Source organism: Bos indicus x Bos taurus, chromosome 18, assembly GCF_003369695.1.
Source record: "Bos indicus x Bos taurus breed Angus x Brahman F1 hybrid chromosome 18, Bos_hybrid_MaternalHap_v2.0, whole genome shotgun sequence".
NCBI lineage: Eukaryota > Metazoa > Chordata > Mammalia > Artiodactyla > Bovidae > Bos > Bos indicus x Bos taurus.
Genome location: NC_040093.1, coordinates 55,010,667 through 55,037,553, shown reverse-complemented (window position 1 = coordinate 55,037,553; position 26,887 = coordinate 55,010,667). Strand labels below are relative to the sequence as shown.

The window sequence follows — 26,887 nt, the reverse complement described above, 5'->3', positions numbered from 1 at the left end:
TGAATGACAGAACCAGGATTAGAGCCCATATATTTAACTACAATATGACACTGGCTACCACGATTCCTCTTTGATGTTCTTTTTAAATAAGAAAACAAATCTACATCCTAAGTGCTGTTTGCTTGGAAGACAACTGTTCCCAAATATGGGATGGATGGGGATGTAAATAATAAAAGGAATCCTTCGTGGGGGAGGAGCTGGAATCTATAGGACTAAACAGTGTCTGTGCTCCTGTCAAAGCTAACATTCCGTTCTGCAAGCACACCTACTTCCCCCCATTAAAAAGCCACTGTAACTATAGCCTTGCTGGGATGACTTCCACCAGGCCAGGGTCTGGGGGAGGGAGGGATACTGCTTCTTGGAAGATGCTCTGTGATCATCCCTGAAGCAATCTACAGTACGGTCCCAGTGTTGCCATAGCAACTCCCCATCTGCGTTATTTCAATGAAACAGAAGAATCATCTTCCATGTCTAGGCTATTGTGGCTTTGAAAAGTGATTAGTTTATTCAACAAGTATTTAAAAGTGTCATGCAGGGGTGGCAAATTCAAATGCTTATAGGATCAGACTGATAACATAAAGGAGTTTGTTTAAAAGGCTGGCCAGGGGTTTAATCAGAGAGTTAGGGGCAGTAAGGCCCTGGAGAGCATGCACACGTCCCCATCTGTAATGGCAGCTATTTCAGTCCAGCCCCTCATCTCTCTGCTGGAATGTAATCCCAGCGTTACTGGATCTTCAGATTTGTTGAAAGTTGAGAGTTGGATTTTTATGTGAAATCTTTCCATTTTGAAACATTGGCAACCAATTCAAGATTTGGAGTTGGGCTTCTGAGTACTGTTGTGCAGATCATATGCTACAGAAGTCTGGGCTCACTCAGTTCAGTTCTGTCGCTCAGTTGTGTCCAATTCTTTGCAACCCCATGAATTGCAGCACGCCAGGCCTCCCTGTCCATCACCAACTCCTGGAGTTCACTCAAACTCACATCCATCGTGTCAGTGATGCCATCCAGCCATCTCATCCTCTGTCGTCCCCTTCTCCTCCTGCCCCCAATCCCTCCCAACATCAGAGTCTTTTCCAATGAGTCAACTCTTCGCATGAGGTGGCCAGAGTACTGGAGTTTCAGCTTCAGCATCAGTCCTTCCAAAGAACACCCAGGACTGATCTCCTTCAGAATGGACTGGTTGGATCTCCTTGCAGTCCAAGGGACTCTCAAGAGTCTTCTCCAACATCACAGTTCAAAAGAATCAATTCTTCGGTGCTCAGCTTTCTTCAAAATCCAACTCTCACATCCATACATGACCACTGGAAAAACCATAGCCTTGACTAGACAGACCTTTGTTGGCAAAGTAATGTCTCTGCTTTTGAATATGCTGTCTAGGTTGGTCATAACTTTCCTTCCAAGGAGTAAGCGTCTGGGCTCACTAGTCTTATGTAAATTCAGAGCAAACTGTGCAGCTATATATGTGTAATCCCATCACATCAATGAGCCAGATCTAGCTTGTGGGTCACAGCTTGCCAGTTCCAACTCTCTAACCCAGCCTTAGAGGTGTGGCTAAGTTAATGATTGTCCAACTATCCAGTATAAGCCACAAAAAAAATGATGATGATAGTAGTATTCGGGAGCTTTCCAGGTGGCTTAGTGGTAAAGAATTCATCTGCCAATGCAGGAGATGCAGGTTCAATCCCTAGGTCAGGAAGATCCCCTGAAGGAGGAAATGGCAACCCCTTCCAGTATTCCTGTTTGGAGAATCCCATGGACAGAGAAGCCTGGTGGGCTGCAGTCCATGGGGTTGCAAAGAGTCGGAACATGACTGAGCACACACACATGCACGCATAGCAGTATCCAGTGACATGAAAGAGTGTTCACCATATATTGATGAGTGGAAAAAGCAAGTGACAAAAACACGAACAGAGTGCAATCTCAATTTTTGAAAATAAAAATGTATGTGGGGAATACATTTATTATACATAATAAAAATGCTGCTTTAGAAAACCTGGAAGGATATACCCCCGTTTGGAATAAGAATTCTATCTTGAGGTTGAGTACTGGATCATTTTTATCCTCATCTTCTTTATCTCTACCTTTTAAATTATTTTATGATGGTGAGTATGTGCCTTCAGACTTCCCCAGTAGCTCAGCAGTAAAGAATCCCCCTGCAATGCAGTTCAGTCCCTGGGTCAGGAAGATCCTCTGGAGGAGGAAATGGCAATCCATTCCAGTATTCTAGCTTGAAAAATTCCATGGACAGAGGAGCCTGGTAGGCTGCAGTCCATGGGGTTGCAAAGAGTTGGACATGACTAAAGTGAATGAACACAGACAGACACATAGACATGATGGCGAGTAATACTTACACAGTGAAAAAATTTAAGTTCATTTCAAAATTTGTTTTTAAATGGCATCAAAGCTTTTTTCCTAGCAAAAGGGTGGAAAGTGGGGTTGTGGTCAAAAACAGGGGTTCCCAACCTCAAACATATATCAGCATTGACCTAAGGGCATGTTTAAATACAGACCCCACCCACCCACCCTGGGGGTACTAGGACTCAATAGGCCAACGACTGGGCTGTGGAGTCTGCCTTTCACCAATTCCCAGGTGATGCTCAAGTTCACAAGCTCATTCAGGGCCCGGACCACATCCACTAAGAACCAGTGGGAAAGAACAAGACTAGTCTCTACCGTCTGAAAAGACCTTCTTATCAGGGTATCTAAGAATCCCTCCATCAACCTGCTAAAAATGCAGATTCTGGGATGATCCTCAAAGACAGTGACTCCTGGAGGGGTGGTCTGAGTTGGGGCCTGGGAATCTGCATTTTACCAAATATGCTAGATGGTTCTGCGGTGGGTGCTGGGGGACACCCTTGAGAAGCAAAGCGCCTCTTTGCAGTGCCAGCTCATTTGGGTGATTCCCATTTACTGGTATGCAGTGGATTCCTGCTGTGTGCCCAGCACTGTGGCAGGAACTGGACAAATCCATATGCCACACCCTTACCTCCAGGGGCGGCCCTGGGGTCGGAAGGAACAAGCACCCAGTGGAAGGCTTCTGCGGAGGCTGATGAGCTGGGGTGTGGGGAGACACGAGGCAGGGCCCCGGGCAGCGGGTGTCCTGGGTCTAGAGGGAGGCAGCCTGGATCAGGGCACTGGGAGTACGTGGGGATCTTGATCTTTCAAACCAACAATTCGTTCTCAACAGCAACCAGCTCCACTTCAGTTAGTGTTTGATTGTCAAACTCAAAATATGTACTGTTGGGGCACATGAAAAGGTGTTCAACATTGCTAATTATTAATGTTAGAGAAACAGAAATAAAAACTGCAAGATATCCCCTCATACCAGTCCAAATGGCCATCATCAAAAAGCCTACAAATAACAAATGCTGGAGAGGGTGTGGAGAAAAGGGAACCCTCCTACACTGTTGGCAGGAATATAAACTGATCCAGCCACTATGGAAAACAGTACAGAATTTCCCAAAAAAACTAAAAATAAAACTACCATATGATCCAGCAATCCCATTCCTGAGATATATCGGGAGAAAACCATAATTTGAAAAGATACATGCACCCCTATGTGCATGGTAGCGCTATTCACAACAGCCAAGACATGGAAGCAACCTAAGTGTCCATCAACGGATGAAGAGATAAAGAAGATGTGGTACATATACATAATGGAATATTACTCGGCTGTAAAAAAAGAACAAAATAATGCCGTTTGCAGCAACATGGGTGCAACTAGAGATGATCATGCTAAGTGAGATACGTCAGAAGGAGGAAGACTAAAGTCCTATGACAGCGCTTTCATACAGAATCTAAAATATACCACAAATACTTATCTACAAACCAGAAACAGACTCACAGACGTAGAGAACAGCCAGCTGCCGAGGGGGAGTCGGGGACGGAAGGAGCGGGAGTTTGGGGTTAGCGGATGCAAACTGTTACACACACAGCGGATAAACAAATTCCTACTGCTTGGGCACAGGGAACTATACTTAACATCTGTGTAAACCGCAATGGAAAAGAATATGAAAAAGAATGTATGTATAGGTATAACTGAGTCGCTCTGCTGTGCAGCAGAAAAGAATACAGCATTGTAAATCAACTATATTTCAATTAAAAAAAAAAAACACGCTGTTAGGCAGCAGCCTGGCTGTCCGTCCTGGGCAGGGCCTCTGAGAATCTGCTCACGGCTCTTCCCAGCTCCCACAGCCCCGTCCCTTCCTCATACTTCAAAGTCCACCTGTCCAGGTGAGCCCTCTCTGTCCCTCCTCCCTGCCCTTGCTTGGTGAATTCTTTTGCGTCTTTATTTTTTAAATGTTTTGAAACTTCTATACTCCAATCAGACAGGAGATCAGAGAAAACCACCTGACGAATCCCCACCTGCCCATGACACAGGTGCTCCCATTTCGCAGATTTTCTTCAGCTCTTTTTGGAATAAATGAACCAAACAGACACAGCCCGAGCCTCACTCTGACCCTCCGTTTCCCTGAGGCACCCCCTCCCCCTGGCTTACCCATTCTCATGGCGTTTGATGTATTTTTGCTCATGGGTGTGTATGCATAACCAACAGATCATGTTATTTAGCCTGAAAATTTAGCTCTGATGTTACCACTCTGTACCCTCATTGCTCTGCAAGTTGCCTTTCTCGCCCACCTTTGTGTTTGGAGACTTATTGGAAGGGCCAGTTTGTCTTGCCTGTGCATGCTGTCCACAGCTCTGCATGTCCTCAGCGGTGACATCAGACACAGGCCTGCGGGGGTGAGCCCAGGGCGTATTAAGGTCTGGCTACTTCTCTTGGCTTTACCAGACATAACCCACAGCAGGCTGTTAGTCCTCGGTTCCGCCCTCATCCCCCAGCTGCCGGAAAGCTCCCCCAAACCACAGTTGGCTGACGCTGGGCCACCCTTCCAGATCCTGGGCACAGACAGGCAGAACCACCCCCTCCCCAGGCTCGCCACATGGATTTTGAGGAACCTGCAAGTCTCGGAAGGCCGAGTCCTCACCTGAGCTTCAACTCTCTGACGCAGCTCTCAGCCTCAGGGCCAACCTGCCCTCTCCTGCCCCATCCCGAGGGAGCTGTGGGGTCCCCTGGCCGGCCCAGCCCAGGGGCACACTCCAGCATCTGCAGCAGCCTCCCAGAGATATCTTAAAAATCTTCCAGAGGCAATGATAAGAGAGAAGAAATCAGGATATGGGTTTGAGCCCCCAGAGGTGGAGAAGCTGGACAGGTAGGAGGGACTGGTAGACAGGTAGATGAGGTACATACCTGCCCTTTGGCAGAGCCAGAGGTAGGAGCTGGAGGAGGGGAGGAAGCCCTTGGGGCCCTCTGCCTGGTTGAGCGTGAGCCAAATCTGACCCTACTCTAAGCGGGTTCGGGTTCTGTGTGGGGCTCGGAGGGCAGGCAGAGGCGCACCTGCCCCAGGGGAGCCCCACTCATGGACTATTGACTGAGCACCCCCCTGTGTGTAAGGCCCTGGGGACAGCTCCCTCCCCTTGACAGGGTCACAGTGAGTGGGGGAGGGGAGGAGTAAATGAGAGCAGAGTTTCCTAAGCCTCCTGGAACAATCACGAGTGGGGCTTCAAACGACAGAAATCTAGGCTCTCACCATCGGGAGGCCGGAAGTCTGAAATGGAGGTGTCAGCAGGACCAGGCTCCCTCCAGATGTTAGCAGCTCTGGGATGAGTCCTTCCTGCCCCTTCCAGCTCCCGCCGCTCCAGGCGTCCTCGGCCTGTGACTGTCTCCCTCTAGTCTCTGCCTCCATCCTCTCACGGCCTCCCTCTGCTTTCTCTCATAAGGGACACCTGGCCTCCGCTTCAAGGCCCACCCTAAATCCATGATGGTTCACCTGGAGATCCTTAACTAATTACAGCTCAGTTCAGTCGCTCAATCATGTCTGACTCTTTGTGACCCCATGGACTGAGGCACGCCAGGCTTTCCAGTCCATCACCAACTCCCAGATCCTATTCAAACTCATGTCCATCGAGTCGGTTGATGCCATCCAGCCATCTCATCCTCTGTCGTCCCCTTCTCCTCCTGCCTTCAATCTTTCCCAATATCGGGGTCTTTTCCAATGAGTCCGTTCTTCGCATCAGGTGGCCAAAGTATTGGGGTTTCAGCTTCAGCATCAGTCCTTCCAATAAATATTCAGGACTGATTTCCTTTAGGGTGGACTGGTTGGATCTCCTTGCAGTCCAAGAGACTCTCAAGAGTCTTCTCCAACACAACAGCTCAAAAGCATCAATTCTTTGGTGCTCAGCTTTCTTTAGAGTCCATCATTGACATCCATACATGACTACTGGAAAAACCATAGCTTTGACTAGATGGACCTTTGTTGGCAAAGTAATGTCTGTGCTTTTTAATATGCTGTCTAGGTAGGTCATAGCTACACCTTCAGTGAGCCTATTTCCAAATAAGGTCCTGCACACAGGTTCTGGGGGCTTCCCAGGTGATTCTAGTGGTAAAGAACCCGCCTGCCACTGCAAGAGATGTAAGAAACATGGGCTCAATCGCTGGGTCGGGAAGATTCCCCTGGAGGAGGGCATGGCAACCCACTCCAGTATTCTTACCTGGAGAATTCCAGGGACAGAGGAGCCTGGCAGGCTACAGTCCATGGGGTTGCAAAGAGTCAGACATGACTGAGCTACTTCGCAAGCACGCACAGGTTCCGGGGCACAGGTGTATTAATCTTTGGTGGACCACCATTCAACCAACTCCACAGGATATGGGGGACCTTCTTGAAGAAGCAGGTCAGAGCAGGAGCCCATCTTTCTAGAGGGAGAGTGGGGGCATTCAGACAGAGAGGAGGAAGGGTGCCGGATAGGGATCAGGGGTCCAAGGAGGAAGTGGACAGAGTCTCGAGTGGAAGGACAAGCAGGGCTCCTGGCCACCACCCCCCCACCATTGGGAAATTTCCACTTGATCCCAGAGCAGTGAGGCGCTGAGGGGCGGGGATTAGCAAAAGACTGGGATGTAGCTGTAACTGGCGAGTGAAATTCCCTTGTAAGTTTCAGGTGGGCTTTTCTGATGGGCTAGACGAGCTAGAAGGCAATGGCACCCCACTCCAGTACTCTTGCCTGGAAAATCCCATGGATGGATGAGCCTGGTAGGCTACAGTCCATGGGGTCGCTAAGAGTTGGACACGACTGAGGGACTTCATTTTCACGTTTCACTTTCATCATTGGAGAAGGAAATGGCAACCCACTCCAGTGTTCTTGCCTGGAGAATCCCAGGGACGGGGGAGCCTGGTGGGCTGTCTATGGGGTCGCACAGAGTCGGACATGACTGATGCGACTTAGCAGCAGCAGCAGCAGCAGCAGACGAGCCATGAGAAGGAAGCTGAGGTACAGCCTGCCTGGCTGGCCACCCCCGACCCCACTCAGCCTGAGGGCAGAGCTCCCTCCCGTCTCTCAGTCTCTTGTGAGTCATGTCCTGGCAGCCGACCTTTTTTGGCTCTGTAGGCACCTCTCTTCTGTGACTCACTAACAAGCGGGGAACAGGAAGCAGCAGGGAGATGAGAACAGGGATAGCACATCCTGGGGCTGAGGGCAGCGGGAGGCCCACCAGGGCGGCACCTGCAGCTGGGCAACCCCCTTGCCAGCCTCAGATAGCCCCCTGGAGAGTAAAGGTCCATGGGGAGGCTGGCAAAGTTGAGAAGCAGAAGCCTCCCCTCAGGGATCAATCAGCAAAGAGCAATAACACCCCCCACCTCCCACCCCCTCACCACCTCCCTCGCCCCTCGCCCCTGGAGGGCACAGCAATCACTAGCACAGCAGCTATTGGCTGGTTTCCACGTAGATCTCCTCTGCCCTCCACCAGCCCGGTGCAAGTCCCCAGAGCTCAGGCATGGGCCTAGCACAGTGCCTGGTCACAGCAGAAGAGGTGTTTTTTTCAGGGAAGGGGCGTGGGTCTTGGCACTCCTCCTACTGAGAGGTGGGGTCAAGTCCCCTTCCCTTGAATGTGAGGTGGGTGGTGCTCATGACCACCTCCCCCTAAAGTCCAGTGGAAATGCTGCCACGTAACCCCGGAGACTTGGTCAGAAAAGGACACACAGCCTCACCCAGGTCCCCCTGGGCTCTCACTCTGGGGAGGACTGGCTGCCATGCAAGCCCACAGCCCTTAATGAAGTTAAGGTCCACATGCACAATGAAACGCTATGCAGCCATAGCAAGGAATGAAATAATGCCATCTGCAGCAACACGGTGGACCTAGAGGTTATCATACTAAGTGAAGTGAGCCAGACAGAGAAAGTCAACTATCATTATGTGGAATCTAGATTATGACACCAATGAATTTATCTATGAAACAAGAGACAGACTCACAGACGTGGAGAACAGGCTCACAGTTGCCAAGGGCAGGGGAGGGAGGGAGGGAGGGAGGGAGCGGGAGTCTGGGGTGTGGGGTGAGTGGAGGCAAACTATTACATATAGAACGGATGAAAACCAAGGTCCTGCTTATAGCACAGGGAACTAAATGCAGCGTCCTGTGTTAAACCATAATGGGAAAGAATATGGAAAAGAACGTAAGCATATGTGCGACAATCATTTTTCTCTACAGTAGAAATTACCACAACATTGTAAATCTACTATATTTCAATAAAATACATTTAAAACATTTTTTAAAAGGTCACAGCCTGATACATTGTGGCAGGAGGATGCGCTGGGTGCACTCAGCCACAGACCGGCCTTGGCTGCTGGCTGGGGGCCGTGTGAGACGGCCAGCTTGAGCATCCAGACCAGTGGATCCGACCACAGCCAGAGGAGAGACCCTGCTAGGGAAAATCGCCCTGCTGAACCCTTCCTAAATCCCAGTTCTACAAATTCACGGGCCAAACAACACAGTGGTTGGTTTACACCATTCAGTTTGGGGGAACCCAGAATAGCTACTGAATGTCCAGTGTGTCAAGTAATTAAGAGTCTAAAGCAAGAGCTTCACCCCAAGACCTGCCAGACCCTGAGGGAGGCCAGACTGGGGTGCCCATGCCCTGGGCAGCACTGGGAGCAGCTGAATGGAATCAGCTCCAGGCAGCACTACCAGATACCTTCTGGATGCTGGTTATTGGGGGCGGGGGGTGGGGGTGGAGTGGGGGGCTTCACTGGTGGCTCAGAAGGCAAAGAATCTGCCTGGGATGCAGGAAACCCAGTTTCTATTCCTGGATTGGGAAGACCCCTGGAGAAGGGAATGGCAACCCACTCCAGCATTCTTGTCTGGAGAATCCCATGTACAGAGGAGCCTGGTGGGCTACACTCCATGGGGTTGCAAACAGTCAGACACAACTGAGTGACCAACACTTTCACTCTCAACGACATAAAGGCAAGGTCTCTCTGCCCTTGAGGACATCAAGATCCCATCAGCCAAGTTCTGAAATCCCAGCAAAGGCCTGAGCTGCAGTTATCAACTAAAACCCCAGCTCCCTGACGCATAAACCCAGCTCCACCCTCTCTGCCCTTCTTGGCAAACATCCCCCAGGAGGCTTTGTCCCAGGTCTCCTTTTCCCCAGACCCCTTAGCCGGCTTCCCTCCTCCCCTTCACACCTCAGATGTTACCTCTTCAGAGAAGCCCTCCTTGATGCCCCTAACCAGCCCTAGTGCCTTTATAATTTTCTTCCTGAGGGGGCTTATCTACATGTGTAATTATCCAAGCTCTCTGACCAGCGCTAAAAGCCAGGAAGCCGGAGACCTACTTTGGCTCCCTCTGTTCTACGTTTAGGAAAAACTAGGGCACCCAGAGCTGTCAAGACTGAGTGGCAGGCCTGATGGGATGATGACCGAGCCCTGCCAGACATCCTCATAATCCTCACTGCTCCTTAATGATTTCACGGATAAGGAAGCTGAGGCTCAGAGAGGTTAACCAACCTGCCCAATGTCGCCCAGCCGTGAGCAGAGGAGCCTGGCTGAGGACGGGCCCTGGGCTGCCTCGGGCCTTGCCCACATCTTGCAGGATTCCTTCCTGGTCTCCCCGCCCCACTCACAGCTCCTCCAAAGCAGGCTGTGCATCTGAAACTCCTCTGGCCTGCTTCTGCACTCCCAGCAGGGCTGGCGTGCTGGAAATCTCGTTTTGAAGCTCAATCTCAGAAAGCATGTCATAGCCCAGCTGAAGGGGGATGCCTTCTCACAGCTTTCCCTGAATCCACAGAGTGGAGGGGTCTGACCACACAAGACATGTCACAATCCCACTGTCTCATCACTATTTCGGGGTTGGGCCTCCCCCACTCTGGTCCTGAGCCACAGCACCAGGGCCACCCAGAGACTCAGGTTCGAATCCCAGCTCTCCCACCTGCCAGCTGGGAGGCCACAGGTGAATCACTGAGTCTCTCTGAGCCTCGATTTCCATAAAATGGGGATGCAAACAGCAACTTTTTTTTTTTTGGCCACACCATGTATGGCATGTGGGGTCTTAGTTCCCCAACCAGGACTCAAACCCATGCCCCCTGCACTAGGAATTCAAGAGTCCTAACCACTGGACTCCCAGAGAAATCCCAAATGGCACCAACTTCTTACGGTTATTGCTAAAATCGAACAAGGTATGGAATATGAATACAACCAGCCCCCAATAGCTCTGTGAAGGCCAATTAAAATCTGAAACGACAACCGCCTTCGTTTTTCCAGGAAAGAGAGAAGCTTTATAACACCAATCACACAGCCTTGTTTTTTGAAAAACAAAAAAACTGTTTATTTCTGTAAACCATTTTGAGTGTGGATGCTCTTGACGACCCCAACGCAGCACAGACTTCCCCCAACGAAATGAGCAAGGAAAAGAGAAAAAGAACGCTACCAAACGTGCTCATGAACAACCAAGCCAATCGCATCTTTCTTTGACAAAAAAGGAAATCCTTGGGCCGCTCTGATGCCACCGAGGATTACACCCACAGACTCTCTGGTCCCTCGAGGGCGGGGCTCCCGCCGCACACGCTCTGTCCCCTGCTCTGTTTGCTGACTGGCTGGACCTCAGTTCCCATCCCACACCCCGGGCCTCTCTCCCTAACATCCTCATCACTTGGAGAGCCCGGGACGTGACCCCTGAAAGACTCCTCCTGTTGAATCTGGACTTAGACCTTTGCCCCCCACTCCACAACATCGTGAGATTTCCATCAAGAGGGTGGGAACGGGCCACTTCAGACCGATGGCAAAGCCAGGCAACTTTTAAGGCAAATATTCTCTCTTCTCTTCTGGTCTGAGTCAGGCCTGCGCTTCTCTCCATCGAGCACCATCTCGGATGGGCATGGAGCTTAGGCAACTTGGAATGGGGGGGATGGGGGGGGACCCTGGAGCGACTCTCAGGAGCATGAGCCTGGCCAGCGGGATGCATGTGTGCTTGTAAAGGCCGCTGTTGAGGGCACGGCTCCCGGCACAGCCGTTGCCTCAGCGGGAAGCAGGCAGGCGCCAAGGAGAACCGAGATAGCAGCGTGACCCAGGTGCCAGAAGCGACACAAGGTTGGTGGGTGAAGCCGGACAGGCTGCTTGTGCGTCAGAGAAATATCAGGAAAGGGTCACCGCAGGAGGCGCCTCTGATCTGATGATGTGCGTGACCTTGGCATCAAAATGATTTTTCTTTAGAATAAGAAAGAAGGGCGGGGAGAAAGAATAAAAGAGAAAAGAAAGATGTTCAATGAGCTTCAGGGTCTAGGACACAGCAGGTGCACAAGGGAAGTGGGGAGGGGAGCTGGATTTTGGACGGGGTGGTGGGCGTCGCCTCTCATCGCGTCTCCTCTCCCTGGTGGGCTGGTGGGCTGGTAGCTGAGGCTGTGGCCCCCTCCCCTGGGGAGCAGGCAGATGACTTTGGCAAGGGGCGGGGTGTGCGGGGGGGTTACTCCGTCTGGGCATCGTAATTGGCTCCACCCGCCTTCTTGAGCTCATTCTTGATGAAATCTTCCTCCAGCTCCTTCCGATCACTGATCACAAACTCTTTGGCGAAATTCTGCAGGAACAAAACAAAACACAGAGTTCCCGTTAAAAGAGAGGGGACGGGATGTGAGTGTTGCTCAGGCAACACACCAGGAAGTCTTGGCAACTAAAATACTAAGAAATGATCAAAACGAAAATCTGGGGGCAGAACGGTTCTGCAGAGGGATAAAACAAAAACGTGGCCAGAGACCAGGAAATCAGAGATCCCGAGAGCACGCAGAAAGGCCAGGGTCAGGTCTGGGTTCAGATTCTGGCTCTGTCGTTTTCCAACTGTGTGGCCTTGAGCAAGTTCCTTCAACGCTCCGTGCCTCCACTTCCTCATCTGAAAACCCATCTTGTTAGGAGAATAACAGAAGAGGAGGTTGGAAAGGTAGGCTGGTCTACTGGCCAATGTTTAATACCAGGCTCTCTCACAGAAGGGGTTAGGGGTGGATGGTAGCCTTCCACCCATTTCCAAGGCTGGCATAAATCTCCCCACATTGGCTGATTACAAACTACCAACGGGGGCTTGTAAGTGGAGCTGGGAAGAGACTCATGACTGGCTGTCGTCAGCTGGTACAAGGTCGCTTCAGACACTCCTGTGAAGTGAGGCCTCTGGTCCTAGGTCTGAGTGATCAGCCCAGACACTGGGTGCAGTGAAGGCTGTACAGGGCTCTCCAGCCACACTCAGTTACATGAAGGTGGAGGAACTGCTTGCATTCACTCAACAAACACGGTGCCATGAGATGGGGCTGTGGTGATGAGCCAAACGGCCATAGCTGCTGTGGTATGCATGTGTCCACCATAAAAGCCCGAAGACCCAGCACACACGAGGTGCTCGCAAATGTGTGTGGCTTGAATGAGTGAAGCGGGTGATCTAAGCCATGAAGAGTCAACAGGTATTTGAATACATGCATTATAAAACTGCCATAAGGAAAATGTCAGGATGGTGACAGGTAAGAATACGGAGAAGTTACCAATATACGAATAACACGTCTGAAGGCCAGAACATCATCCACGTTAAAAAAAAGAGTCCGTGAGGAAATAATGTAAACAGTGACCACTGTATACAAAGGGCCTAAGTGACCAGGCAGTTCCACACATTAACAAACTTAATTCTTAAAACCTTTTAGCATGACTCGGCGATTCTACTCCCAGGTAGCTACCCAACAGAAATGAAAGCATATGTCCACACAAACACTTGTAATCACAAACATTCATGGCAACGTTATTCATAACAGTCAAAAAGTGGAAACTACTCAAATGCCCATCAACACATGAAAGGGTAAACAAAATAGGGTCTATCCGTATGATGGAATGCTGCTGCTGCTGCTGCTAAGTCGTTTCAGTCATGTCCGACTCTGTGCGACCCCACAGACGGCGGCCCACCAGGCTCCCCCGTCCCTGGGATTCTCCAGGCAAGAGTACTGGAGTGGGTTGCCATTGCCTTCTCCAATGCATGAAAGTGAAAAGTGAAAGTGAAGTCGCTGTCAGGTCCGACTCTTAACGACCCCACAGACTGTAGCCTACCAGGCTCCTCTGCCCATGGGATTTTCCAGGCAAGAGTACTGGAGTGGGTTGCCATTGCCTTCTCCAATGGAATATTAGTCATAAAAAGGAGTGAGGTGCTGATTCAGGCTACAACAGGGATGAACCTTAAAACCATTATGCTCCAAAAAAAAAGAACGAACCATTACGCTCAGTGAGAGAAGCCAGATGTGAAAGACCACATATTGTGTGATTCCGTTTATATGAAAGGTCTAGAAAAGGCAAACCCAGAGAGACAAAAGGAGCTAGAGACTGGAGCAGAAAAAGATGGAAATGCTCGGAAATTGAATGGCAATAATAGTTGCACAACCCTGTAAATTTACTAAAAATAACTGAACTGGAGACTTAGGGTGAGTTAATTTTGTGGTGTGTAAATTATATCATAATAAAGCTGCTTTAAAAACAAATCCTGTAATATATTAATAATCAATATTATTTCCATTGTGAAGATGACAAAACAAAGGCTGGAGATAACGACAGTTGCCCAAAGTCACATGGCTAGCAGGTACAGCTGACTCTAAAGCTGGCCTTCTTCTTTTTATTTTACTTTTGGCTGCACTGGGTCCTCGTTGCTGGGCACGGGCTTCTCACTGCGGTGGCTCCTCTCGTTGCAGAGCACAGGCTCTAGGCGCACAGGCTCAGTAGCTGGGGCGCAGGGACTTAGTTGCTCCACAGCAAGTGAAATCTTCCTGGACCAGGGATCAAACCCACGCCCCCCGCATTCGCAGACGGATTCCTTTCCCCTGCACCACGATGGAAGTCCTGAAGCTGGCCTTCTTAAAAGTGTCACCATCTCCCTTAGGAGTGATGAAAGTATTTTGGAACTGGATACAGGTAGTCTGTACAACACTGTGGAGGTACTAAATGCCACTGAATTGTATAGTCTTTAATGGTGGTTAATTTTATGGTATGTGAGTTTCACCTCGATTTTTAAAAGAGGGAGAAAGAAACAAAAAAGAATAAACCAGAGACAACCTCAAGGTCAAGTTGCACAATATTAAGACAAAACATGCCAAGCCACCAAGAATACTAACAGGAAGGAGGAAAGGGGAGGTTAATGTTTATCAAGCAACTAATAGGTGCCAGGTGCAGCCTCACACATTTTCTCGGTTATCCTCCTTCAGTATATTAGCTTTTTTTTTTGTTTTTAAAGATAAGTTCCACGGGCTGGACTTGGAGACATTGTGTAATCAGCCCAGATGACTAAATATCCTTTTCTATTCCCAGTCTGCCATGCTGTGCTGCTAAGGGTCTGTGTAAGTCATCAGCACAGAGTGAACACAGCAGAACGGCAGAGCCAGAAAGGGGAACCCAGAAAAAAATAAGGTGTTTCTCAACCTGAGCCCCAGCAGCAGGGGGAGGGGCGAAGAGCAAACCCGGAGGAGGAAGCCCCACAGCTCAAGATGCCTACAGAAGGAAGTCCAAAGTTCCTCTGCCCCGTGATAGCTATATGGCTATCTAGAGAAACAAGAACACTCGCGCTTGTGTCTGTTAGCCATTAGACAACCTAGATTAAGAAGAGGTTTCATAAGGTCTAAGAAATCCACAGTGCAAGTGGACACAGCACCGTCCCCCTTAAAACCACAAGTGTATGGGAAATCGAATCATAGCTAAAGGAGCAAGCCAGGGTAGCAGGACCCAGTGAAATACAGTATAACAATAAATGTAAATGAACAAAATTACGTTAAAAAAAATCTACGTCTCAAACTGCAAAAATAAAACTCAAACCCTATACATTTGGGAATTTGAGACATGCTTAAAACCAAAATTTTTTGACACGTTTGCCAAAACCAATTCTTTCGAACCAAAGTACAGAGACAAGCAGCCTCATCTGTCCCTACTATCGGAATCAACCCCCTCCCTCCAGAGGGCAGACAGGAAGTGGCCGGCCACATAGAGGTGGTCCTGGCGGGCCTGCAGGGGCTCCCCCACCACAGGATGCTGGGGTGGAGTTTGTGGAAGGCAGAGGCTTCAAAAAGGTGAGATCCCCTCAGGGTGTGGACTCCACAAAAAGTCCCCCAAAGGTCTGAGTCAACCTAAACTCAACCCCAAATGACTGTACATTTCTCCACCTCCGTTCCTTCCAGGGTCCTCACAGAGCGGGCATTCAACATGGCAAGGGAGGCGCCACCATCTCTGGGGAGTGGGCTTAAATGTCAGCTTTCAAAAACAGGCAGAAACAGCAAAAATGATTCTGTGGACAGCCAGACCTCAATGTAGGAGCAAAGCCCACGACCTGAGGGGCCTGCAAGGACTCGCCCACACTGAAAACCACAAAGAACATGTCTACAGAAAGCAGGCCCCCCCGCCCCGGCCCTGCCATGCGCACACCCTGGACTCTCAACCGCAGTCCCTGGCACCCTCCAGGTACCACCAACACCTCCCGGAGAAGAGGCAGGCCACACGGAGGCTGCAAGCGGCAGGGCGCAAGTCCTTGCGGAAAGGAAAACAGCGCGGCCCAGAGCAACGCTAACACATAGGGAATCGTAAATTCGCTAGAAGCCACACCGAAACAAGTGATTTTGTTCTCCATACTTAATCTCAAAAAGCCAGTGCACTCAGCACACAGCAGTGTGACAAGCCAGGCTTTCCACGCTCTGCGGCCACACATGGCCAGTGGCAGTCCAGGTCCAGAGAGAACAGGAAAGAGCCTGAAGGAATAACGTGCTCAGGGACTTCCCTGGTGGTCCAGTGGCTAAGAGTACACGCTCCCAGTTCAGGGGACCTGGGTTCGTTCCCTGGTCAGGAAACTAGATCCCACATGCCACAGCTACGAGTTCGAATGTTGTGACTTAAGATCTCGTGAGCTGCAGCTGAGACCAGAGCAGCTGAAAGAATAAATAATGAAATACGTACGGCTGAGTTCCTTTGCCATGCACCTGAAACTATCAACACTGTTAATAGGCTACCCTTCAATATAAAATAAAAAGTTAAAAAAACAAAAAAGAATAATGTGCTCAGTCAAGCAGACACATTAATCATAAAATATCAGAGCTGATCTGGGTCGGGGGGAGGAGAGCCTTCCAGGGCAGGAGTGGGTGGCTGCTGGATCCATGTCTTGATCTGGACGGTAGTTTCATGGGTGTATACAAAAATTCCAAATTTTAGAATTCATAAATTCATCAAACTGTACACCTTAGATATATGTGTTCTCCTCTATGTGTACCTTGGTTAACCAAAGAAAGTCAGGGTGAGGGAGTATTGAGCTGAAAGAGCCTTTGACACTCTGACATTCACCCCCTCATTTGATAGAGAATAAGGAAGAGACCCAGAGAGGGGGAGTGATTCGTCCCAGGGAACACAGCAGCATCACACTGGGGCCCCGGGGATAGGCCCTCTCGCCTCGACATACTACCCGGTGGGCTGCGCGTCCCTCCCACGCCAGCAGCCATCACATCCTTCAGGCTGCCAGAGCCACATGCCAAGGACTTCAAAGCAACACGGGCTGGCCTGGGGGCACTGTGACCTAGAGTTCTAGAAAGATCTTTGTCATGTCTGGGAACTCGGTGTCCCTGGCTGACAGCCTGCAGACAGGGTCTCTCCCTTTTCTGCCAGGGCAGGACTTCTCAAAGGAAGACACCTCATCCAGCTAACCAGGACTCCTAGATGGCTTGCAGACACACACTGAGCAAATTCAGGACACATTCTGTCCCCGGGATGTTTCTCAAGAGCATTTAAGCTCATGCTTCAAAGACAGAGGATGGACATCGGTCTGCTTCCAAGGCGGGCAACTCTAGAGAAGGACAAGGATTAGGAAGTGGTGCTCTATATACAGTCAAGAATCTATTTGCAAGGCTGGTCTAAAAAGTGCGTATTATAGTTTCCCATCCTTGGTTTTAAATCATCTCACTTTTATTACTTTTGAAATACTATTTATTTGGCTATGCTGGTCTTAGTTGCAGCAGTCGGGATCTTCGGATCTTCTTTGCAGTATGTGGGTTCTTTAGCTGCGTCATGCAAGCTCTTAGTTGTACGTGGAATCTAGTTCCCCGACCAGGGATTGAACCCAGCTCCCCTGCATCAGGAGAGTGGAGCTTTGGCCACTGGACTGCCGGAGAAGTCCCAAAATCATCTTGGTTTTAAATAGCTCCCAACTGCCTGGGTTTAAGCCCCCGCTTCGGTCCTAAAATGTACTGGGAGTGGCCTGGGCCACATACTGAGACGGCTGCCCATGTGCATTTCCAGCAGCCTGATCCTCCCCAGAAACTTACCCTCCTGACCCTCAGTTTCCTCTCTCAGGTGGGGACGGTAAGAGGACCTACATCCTGTAAGGATCTGATGAGTGTGCCTAGTACAGAGCAAGTGCTCAAGAATGGTTAGGTAATATTTCACAAGATCATGGATTTTCTTCATTCTCAAGATTGTTAGGGCAGTCTGTGAGCTCTAAAGAAGTTTTCTGAAATGCTCAGAGCAAATGTATGCTGCTGCTGCTGCTGCTGCTGCTAAGTCGCTTCAGTCATGTGACCCCATAGATGGCAGCCCACCAGGCTCCCCCGTCCCTGGGATTCTCCAGGCAAGAATATGAGTGGGTTGCCATTTCCTTCTCCAATGCATGAAAGTGAAAAGTGAAAGTGAAGTTGCTCAGTCGTGTCTGACTCTTTGCGACCCCATGGACTGCAGCCTACAGGGCTCCTCCGTCCATGGGATTTCCCAGGCAAGAGTACTGGAGTGGGGTGCCATTGCCTTCTCCAGAGCAAGTGTATAGGGTGTGGCTAAGTTCCCTTTCCCTCACCCACACTGACTTCTCCATCCTCACTGTTTACTTTTTAAGGAAGGGAAGTCTGGGGAATTTCTCAGAATAAGCAGGAGAGTGACACAGGCTCTCCTCGCCCTTGCAGAAGGAAGACAGCAAGTCCAGCTGCTCACTCAAAAGCTGGGGACAGAATTAGCCATGGGAAGACAGAGAGGAGGTCCGTGGGGGCAGAAGTGTGTCTGGTCTTCTACCCAGAACATAAGGACCATGATGAGTTGCTACCCTACACAGAGAACACAGGTGCCGGGAAAGTCTGGAGAGAAAAAGTGAGTTAAGCCTGTGATGCCAGTAATGCCCATTTCTACAAGGTGGCGCCAGGGAAAAGAGGTGACCTTCATCATATCCTAAGATAATGAGAGTTAATGCAAATCATTCTTCCAATTAACACCTGCCTACTAAACATCTATATATGCCAGACACTCTCTGAGGCCCTGGGAAGTTAAAATCTGATACTAACAGGTCCCTCTGACAGTCTCAGAGCAGAGAAAAAGAACCAGGAGGGCTCTAAAAAGCCCTGCAGGAAGCAGTCAATGGCTCTAGGCCCTGGTCTCCATCTCCATGAAAGAAGTGGTCTGGATGGTGGGTCTGCCATCTCTTTCCCCACCAGCCATCCTTGGGTTTGCACCTGAGCCTCCAGAGCCCACGGGACAAAGTTCCACCTTGGACACCAGAATCCAAGGAGCAGTGAGAGAAACCAGCACAGAAATGTCAACTTTGGGATTTGAGTATGACTTTCAAAAAGAAGGTTGTGTGCTGGCTTCAGGCCCATCCCAAACTCTTGCAAAAATGGGGGGATGGTACCTCCCCTGCCACCTGTGTGAGGTGGGGCAGTGTGTGTAGGCAGTGAGATGGGGCAGAGGGTGGATGGGACACATGCTGGCCACAATAATGTATCTTTTCCCCAAGTGGGCGAAGATTAATTATAAACCAAAGACCTTGGCATGCTGAAGAAAAGCAAGTGGTCCCCAGCAGCCTGCACCTTGCTAAGAGAAAAGGCACCCTCCAAGGAACATGGGCCAGAAGAAAACACACAGCTTCAAAACTGCCAACCCCTCCTGGGCCCCCTACACCTTCCCTCCTACAACTATTCTGCAGAGTCTCAGAGACCAAGGTTTTAAAAGTCCTTCTAGTGGGGTATATTTACTAAAAAAGAAAAGGTTCCTGTAACCGGCATGAGTCATCACAGACAAGGGAAAAACAAGCAGGTTGTTTGGGAACGCAGGCACCTGCATCATTGTCACAGGTCAGGAATGACACAACCCTATTTCACTCAGGAGGGGACAAAGGACGAGAGAGCAGCATGTGGTGGCATGCCGAGTGGACTCAAGGTAACTGTCCAACACTGACCACGGATATTTACAAGAGCCCCGACTCCACTCTGCCTGATTTCTGACAAGGCTCCATCAAGATCAAGGGTGGTAAGAATGTGGGAATTGGGGGCTTCCCTGGTGGTCCAGTGGTCCCCTGCACTGCAGGGGACATGAGTTCAATCCCTGGCTAAGGATCTAAAATCCTGCATGCCATGGGGTAACTAAACCCAAGCACTGCAATGAAAAATCTGCATGACACAACAAGACCCTAAGTGCAGCAAGTAAGAGCCAACACAGCCAGATAAAGAAATATATATAAAAAAAGAAGGCAGGAACAAGCTCCACTCTCTCCTCTGGTACCCACGGCAGACATCACAAACCAGTCACGGCACTTTCCCCACTGAGTCCAGACTTAACCTCAGAATCCTTCTTAATCCACACCTCCAAATAGCCCCTGCTATCAATCAACTGACAAGAAATATTAATCCAGTTTAGGACTTCAATTTCTGCCTGGTTGAAGCTGTGGCTAACATTTCTTTCTTTTTTTAACTTGGAGTATAACTGCTTGAGAAAACCATAGTTCAAAATGACAAATGTACCCCAGTGTTCACTGCAGCACCATTTACACAATAGCCAGGACATGGGAACAATCTGAATATCCATTAACAGATGCACACATAAAGAAGATGTGGTACATATATGCAATGGAATATTGCTCAACCATAAAAAGTGGTTAGTATTTCTTGCTCCTCAGCAATATTCACTTTTGGGAATTTTTCCCAAAGGAAAAACTCAACAGAATTAAAAAAAAATTACAACATGTATACTCACAGATGTTCACTGTCAGTAAATACCAGACTGCTTCCACTTTTCAACAAAAGTTGAGTAAATAAGTAAGTAGCACCTACATTGAACAGTTCCTACACGGCAGGCACTTAGGATACACAGTATTTTATTTAATTTTTACAATTCTATGAGTTAGATATTATCATCCCCAATTTTCAGAGGAAGCTGAAGCTCAGGGAAGTGAAACAGCTGGCACAAGGTCACACACATCATGGGGTGGGGCTGAGACCCAAACCCATGTTTAACTCCACACCAAGTCTTCATCAGGGGGATGAAAACCACACACACACACACACACACACACACAGTCCCACATCCACTGAACAGAATAGTATTCAGCCATTAAAATTATGAAAACTGAAAACATCTATGAAATGTTACATAGAAGGACCCTGAACCTCTGCAATGTTTTGTAATAACATGTATCATGCGCCCAGGGCTCCAGGGGAATTAGCAGGCTTAGCTGTGTGATTAACCATCACTCGAAGTGAAGCACAGTGAAGTCGCTCAGTCGTGTCCAACTCTTTGCGACCCCATGGACTGTAGCCTACCAGGCTCCTCCGTCCATGGGATTTTTCCAGGCAAGAGTCCTGGAGTGGGTTGCCATTTCCTTCTCCAGGGGATCTTTCCGACCCAGGGATCGAACCTGGGTCTCCTGCATTGTAGACAGACGCTTTACCGTCTGAGCCACCAGGGAAGTCCTTAATTTTGTCCTAACCATTTTTTCAGCGCCTGGGGATAAACCACCATAGGGGAAAGAACAGAGAGCCTGGAGCTTGTTCTAGGAGGGACTCTCAAAAGGCAGGGTCCTGGGGATAAACTACCACAAGAGAAGGACAGAGGTAGGGGGCGGTCCCACAAGGCAAGAGACTGAGGGAGGGAAGATCTGAAAGGCTCAGAGGTCCAGGGCACAGGCAGCCTTCTCAACAGCACCACTGGGTGTGCGGGTCACACTTGGGGACCTCTCTGGACTCAGCGCTTGGGCTCCTTCAGTAAAGACCTGCACGGCTCTAATCTGATGTCCCCAGTCCATGGAAACCGTCTGCTGTGAGTGTCAGGAATCACTGTGTGGACATCAGGAGGCCCACCACTGCAGGGGTGGGGGTGGCGGCAGGCAGGCACCACACCAAGGCTGGCTGGCCCAGGGCTGGGACCCATCTGGGGTTTTTTAGTGACAGGAACCCAGCCACAACCTACTGGCAGAGCTCTCAACTTGTGAAAGCGACTTGCATTTACATGCCGGGCTCAGGGTGTGGGCATCTTCCTCTTTCTCCCATGAGCTTTTAACCTCTTGGTAGCAAGAGCATAGAACCACGTTCCCCACTGCCCTCCCCTGAATAAAATGACCTCTGAGCCCCATCACCTGGCTTCTGTCTTGACACTCATCCTTGGCTTGAGGCGGCACCCCTCCAAGCCTCAGTTTCCTCATCTGCATGTTGGACACATCATGACACCTGCCCCTCCACACAGGATCCCGGCACCACCATTCACAGGCAGCTTGGGACTTTAGTGTGTGTGGGTGTGTGTGTGTGTGTGTGTGTGTTATATCTGGTTGTGCCAGACCTTGGTTGTGGCATATAGGATCTAGTTTCCCAACCGTGCATCAAACCCACGCCCCTTGTATTGGGAACATGGAGTCTTAGCCACTGAACCACCAGGCAAGTCCCTATGTTTTCAATACAGGATTCGATCACCGGAAAGCCCCCTTGCGTGAGTCCAGGCCCAGGTGAAACACATGAGCACAAAAAGCCCTTTCTGGTTCTGAGAAGAATAAACAGCCAAACCACAGGCTTGAAGAAGCATAAAACTCCCCATGAGGTAGAGGTAAGAGAAGTCGCTTCAGTCGTGTCCGACTCTGTGCGACCCCAAAGACGACAGCCCATCAAGCTCCACCTTCCCTGGGATTCTCTAGGCAAGAACACTGGAGTGGGTTGCCATTTCCTTCTCCAATGCATGAAAGTGAAAAGTGAAAGTGAAGTCGCTCAGTCTTTGACTTAGCGATCCCATGGACTGCAGCCTACCAGGCCCCTTTGTCCATGGGATTTTCCAGGCAAGAGTACTGGAGTGGGGTGCCATTGCCTTCTCCGAAAACTCCCCATAAAAACAGCCTTTTCAAAGAGGGATGAGGCATCTAAGCTGGTCCCCGAGTGGCGGGCAGCACTGATGCTCTGCAGGCGGGGGCAGCAGCCCTGTAAATCTCCTGACACCAAGGTACACAGGTTCTCCCCGCTGATCCAAACAGCTCTCACCTCTGCTTTCCACTGAAACAAAAGAAGAGCCTGTGGAAATTCCAATTCACCTTCAAGCCCCTCCCTGAGTGTAAATGGCTTCTACAACTTAATTCAGCCCGAAGAGCAGTTGTTGAACATTTACTAGCTTTTGTCCTAGAATACAGAGAAGGCAATGGCACCCCACTCCAGTACTCTTGCCTGGAAAATCCCATGGACGGAGGAGCCTGGTAGGCTGCAGTCCATGGGGTCGCTAGGAGTCGGACATGACTGAGCGACTTCACTTTCACTTTTCACTTTCATGCATTGGAGAAGGAAATGGCAACCCACTCCGGTGTTCTTTCGTGGAGAATCCCAGGGACGGGGGAGCCTGGTGGGCTGCCGTCTGTGGGGTCACACAGAGTCGGACACGACTGAAGCGACTTAGCAGCAGCAGCAGCAGCAGCAGTCCTAGAATAAGAATAAGGCACAGACTAGAGCCTACATGAACAGATCTATTTCTTCACATTTTAGCATGTTTTAGTACTTTTCTAGGTACGAGAAATGCAAATAAAGCAGCCATGGTCCCTGCCCTTGAGATTACTTTCTCGGGCCATTTAATTATAATTCAAGGAATTTGAGCTACAGGACAAACACAGGAGCAATTAATTCTGATTGAGGCTGGTAGGAGAATGGGATTAAAAAATCAGGGTCGTCTTAATGTTAATTTTTGTTTTTCATGTGTCTGTTTTTCACCTGTGTGTTCTATTTGGGAAAATTTCTATTCATATTTTGGCCTACTTTTGTTTTCTGAGATTTGTGTGTTCTCTTTTTTTGACAAGAAGGAAAGCAAAGAAACATCAGAGACATCTGTTAGATTTCACTCATTCAGCAATAATGTGTGTGACTTTTTTTCTGCATGGAATCGTAATTCATAGTACTGAAAGTATATGTTCTAAAAGTTTATACTATGGGTAATGTAATGGCCACATGCATTATACGTGTTTTCAATAAATCTGTTTTATTCACATTTGTTAAAAAAAAAAAATCAGGGTTGTGAAGGATGATAGGCGTTCATCAGTCACTAAAAGGAGAAACCTTTTCATTTTGTTTTTCTTTCATCCTTCCAACAGCTATGTGAGAATCTACATTCTCTTTAAGTGAGAACAGCTTCTACGGATAAAGTTACTTGCCCGAGGTCCTAGGGCGAAGGGGCTTCCCTTGTGGCTTAGCCGGTAAAGAATTCGCCTACAATGCAGGAGACCTGGATTCGATCCCTGTGTTGGGAAGATCCCCTGGAGAACGGAAAGGCTACCCACTCCAGTATTCTGGCCTAGAGAATTCTGTGGACTGTTATAGTCAGTCCATGGGGACGCAAAGAGTCGGACACAACTGAGCGACTTTCACTTTCACTAGGGCGAAAGGTTAATAATGCTGGAATATCAACTTGGATCTCACTCCCCTTAGGCCCATGATCTCTTCCATTTGACACAGCAGTATTTAAAAAAGAAAGAAACACTGTGCAATGATGTTCAGTTTCCAGTTTCAAAAAAAAAAAAGTTCTAACATCAAGGAAGATTAAGAACCAGGTCAGTATTTTTAAAAATAAATGTAAGATGTTTGTTTCCTGCAGATCTTCTCAGAGCCTTTAACGTGTCATGCGAGTCTATAAAAGTAGCTTCCAAAAGGTATGTTGGCCTCAGAACATTCTTCTTGGTGCTAGAGGACTTTGGGAAACGTGTAGTGGGCTGAAGTGGCAGAGTCGGGGTCCCTGGCCAGTCTGCAAGCACAGGGGACCTTTAGCAAATTCCCCAACTTTCCCCAGTCCTCAGACTCCTCATCTATAAAATGCAGATGATGGCAGAACTGGCCTTGTGAAGAAGAAATAATTTCAATATGTGGAAAGTCCTTCAAAGTGCCAGGCGTAAGGCAAGGGCACAGTAAACCTCTTGTTATTAATATAAGTACCACACTTGTACATAAACATGACCCTCCTGGAAGGGAGTTAGGACATCTGGTCCTGGCCCTGTGGGTGGACGGGCCCAGCGTGTAAACTGCCCCTGCTCCTGGGGTTCAGAAGCCTTCAGGGTACACGTTACACTGCTGGCTCCATGCAGTCACTGACAGGCCCGTCCTTCCCACCTTCACTTTCCCTTAGAGGAAACACTCCCTGCTGTTCTCTTCCCAGAGCTGAAAGCCGAGATGTACCTCCGGGTAATTGGTTCCGTGAGCATTCATATGATGTTCAAAAATAAAAAAAGAGATAAAAGGACCACGTGAGTACAGAGCTTCTGCAAGGCCAGCACAATGCTCCATCGACCGAGTCCGTTTCTAAATCGAGACAGCCTGGCCCGGCGCAGGCTGGTCTCTGACGGGGCTGCTGCATTGTCCCTCTCACCCTGCAGCGGCGCCGGGACAATGGGCTGGGTGTTGTGTCGCCGGCACCAGCCAGGCATTTCTGTGCGGCAGACGACGGCTGTGGCGAGGCAGCCACGCACCCTGTCCACTCAGCGCATTCCAGGCCCAAGTCTGGGTGCCACCCTCGCCCAGGCTGGCACCCCGCTGCTGCCCCCAGCCTTGCTGGCCTCGTCCTGTTCTCCACCAGCCTCAGAGGCTGCTCAGAATCTCAGCCTGGCTCTGAACACAGACTAGGGACCCGCCATCAAACCTGCTGACTTTTGACTCCTCGGGGCTCCAGACCTGGGCCGGCTGCTTGTTAGCCATGGCTTGATGCAAGTCTTATTGCTCAGGGCTACGCTTAGGGTTACTCTCCTAGCTGATGCACCTAGGCACAGGCCCCAGGTGAGGTTCGGATTGTTTTGAAGTTAGCACCAGCAAAGGTGAGTGAGGCTGGAACCTTCCTGTGTTGCTGACGGATGTGACTTTTGTCCAAGCCATTTGTAAGAGTTAGGCAGGATGCTTCAAAAGTAAGATTCATGCCCCAGGTCAGGGACTCAGCATGTGGACCTGTCAGCCCCCAGGGAAACTAGAAAGCTGTGTATCACAGTGGTGTCGAACCAGGAAAGCTGGGAGTAATCGCAACTACACTCCCAGGATGCTGCCAGACACTGTTCTAATTGCATTTCCTGATAGTCGCTCATTCAATCCCCACAACAACCCCAGGAGGCAGATACTATACCAGCCCTGCTTCGGACATCAGGCCCAGAGGAGAGCAACTTGCCCAGGGCTGCACACTGAACAGCAGGGCTGAAACCTGAACTCACTCCATCTGGCTCCAAAGGCTACACCCCCAGACCCCTGCACGGCACACTGTCTCTTCTACTGACAAAGTAAAAGGTTCCTTTAAAAGTAATACACTATGATAAACAAAGTACCCCCTAAACAAATGAAACTATTTCAGAATATGTACAAACAGGACACAGCAGGTCAACTCATCCAATTCTTTTTTTTTTTAAGAAAAAAAATTTTTTTTGATGTGGATCATTTTTAAAGTCTTTATTGAATTTGTTACAAGATTGTTTCTGTTTTCTGTTTTGGTGTTTTGGCCAGGAGGCACGTGGGATCTTAGCTCTCCAATCAAGGATTGAACCCACACCTTCCGCACTGGAAGGCAAAGTCAACGGCCAGGGAAGTCCCAATCCAACTTATTTTTAAATGAGGAAACTGAGGTCCAGGAAGGGAGAGCGACTTGCCCACGAGCAGGCAGGTGGCATAAAGACCCATGCTTCTTGATTTCAGCGGCTCTACATTCATTTATGGGCTTCCCCGGTGGTGCAGTGGTAAAGAATTCACCTGCCAATGCAGGAGATACAGGTTCGATCCCTGGGTCAGGAAGGTCCTCTGGAGGAGAAAACGGCAACCTACTCCAATATTCTTGCCTGGAGAATCCCATGGACAGAGGAGCCTGGTGGGCTACAATTCACGGGGTTGCAAAGAGTCGGACTTGACTCACCAACCGAACAACAACATTCATTTACATGCTCTACAGACAGGGAAGCCTGGCGTGCTGCAGTCCATGGGGTCTCAAAGAGTCGGACACGACTGAGCAACTGAACTGAACTGAACGTTTCATACAAAGCATAAGGATGTGGAGTAGTTTTATTATTACTAAAAAAAGGCCAGGAATAATCTTAAATTAAAACTCAATCCATTTATTCTTCACATGGAAATGGTGGTAAAAGGCAGCTGGGGATGTGATCCTGTCCCCAAGATAAGGAATCCAGAATGGCCATCTGGAGACCCCTTAAAGAACATCTGCTCTGAGTGCCCCCCCGACTAAGCAGAGGGGAAAACTGACCTGCCAGCATCAGCAAGATTTTAATGACTGTCAGAAGATACCATTACAGCAGTAAAATCGACCCTCTGTAACATAAATGGCTGTATTTACAACTGTAGTA

At 49.3% G+C, this 26,887-nt stretch overlaps 1 protein-coding gene across 2 annotated transcripts in view; it reads right to left on the bottom strand.

Annotated features, from left to right (window-relative positions):
• Positions 1 to 10,626: 10,626 nt before the first annotated feature.
• The window catches only part of COTL1 (coactosin like F-actin binding protein 1), a 61,486-nt gene continuing 45,225 nt past the window's right edge, over positions 10,627 to 26,887 (bottom strand). For both annotated transcript variants that reach the window (XM_027513896.1, XM_027513895.1), the window contains exon 7: positions 10,627 to 11,899. In XM_027513896.1, the coding sequence (XP_027369697.1) occupies positions 11,789 to 11,899 (111 nt within the window). In that variant the 3' untranslated portion in view covers positions 10,627 to 11,788. The remainder of the gene's footprint in view (positions 11,900 to 26,887) is intronic.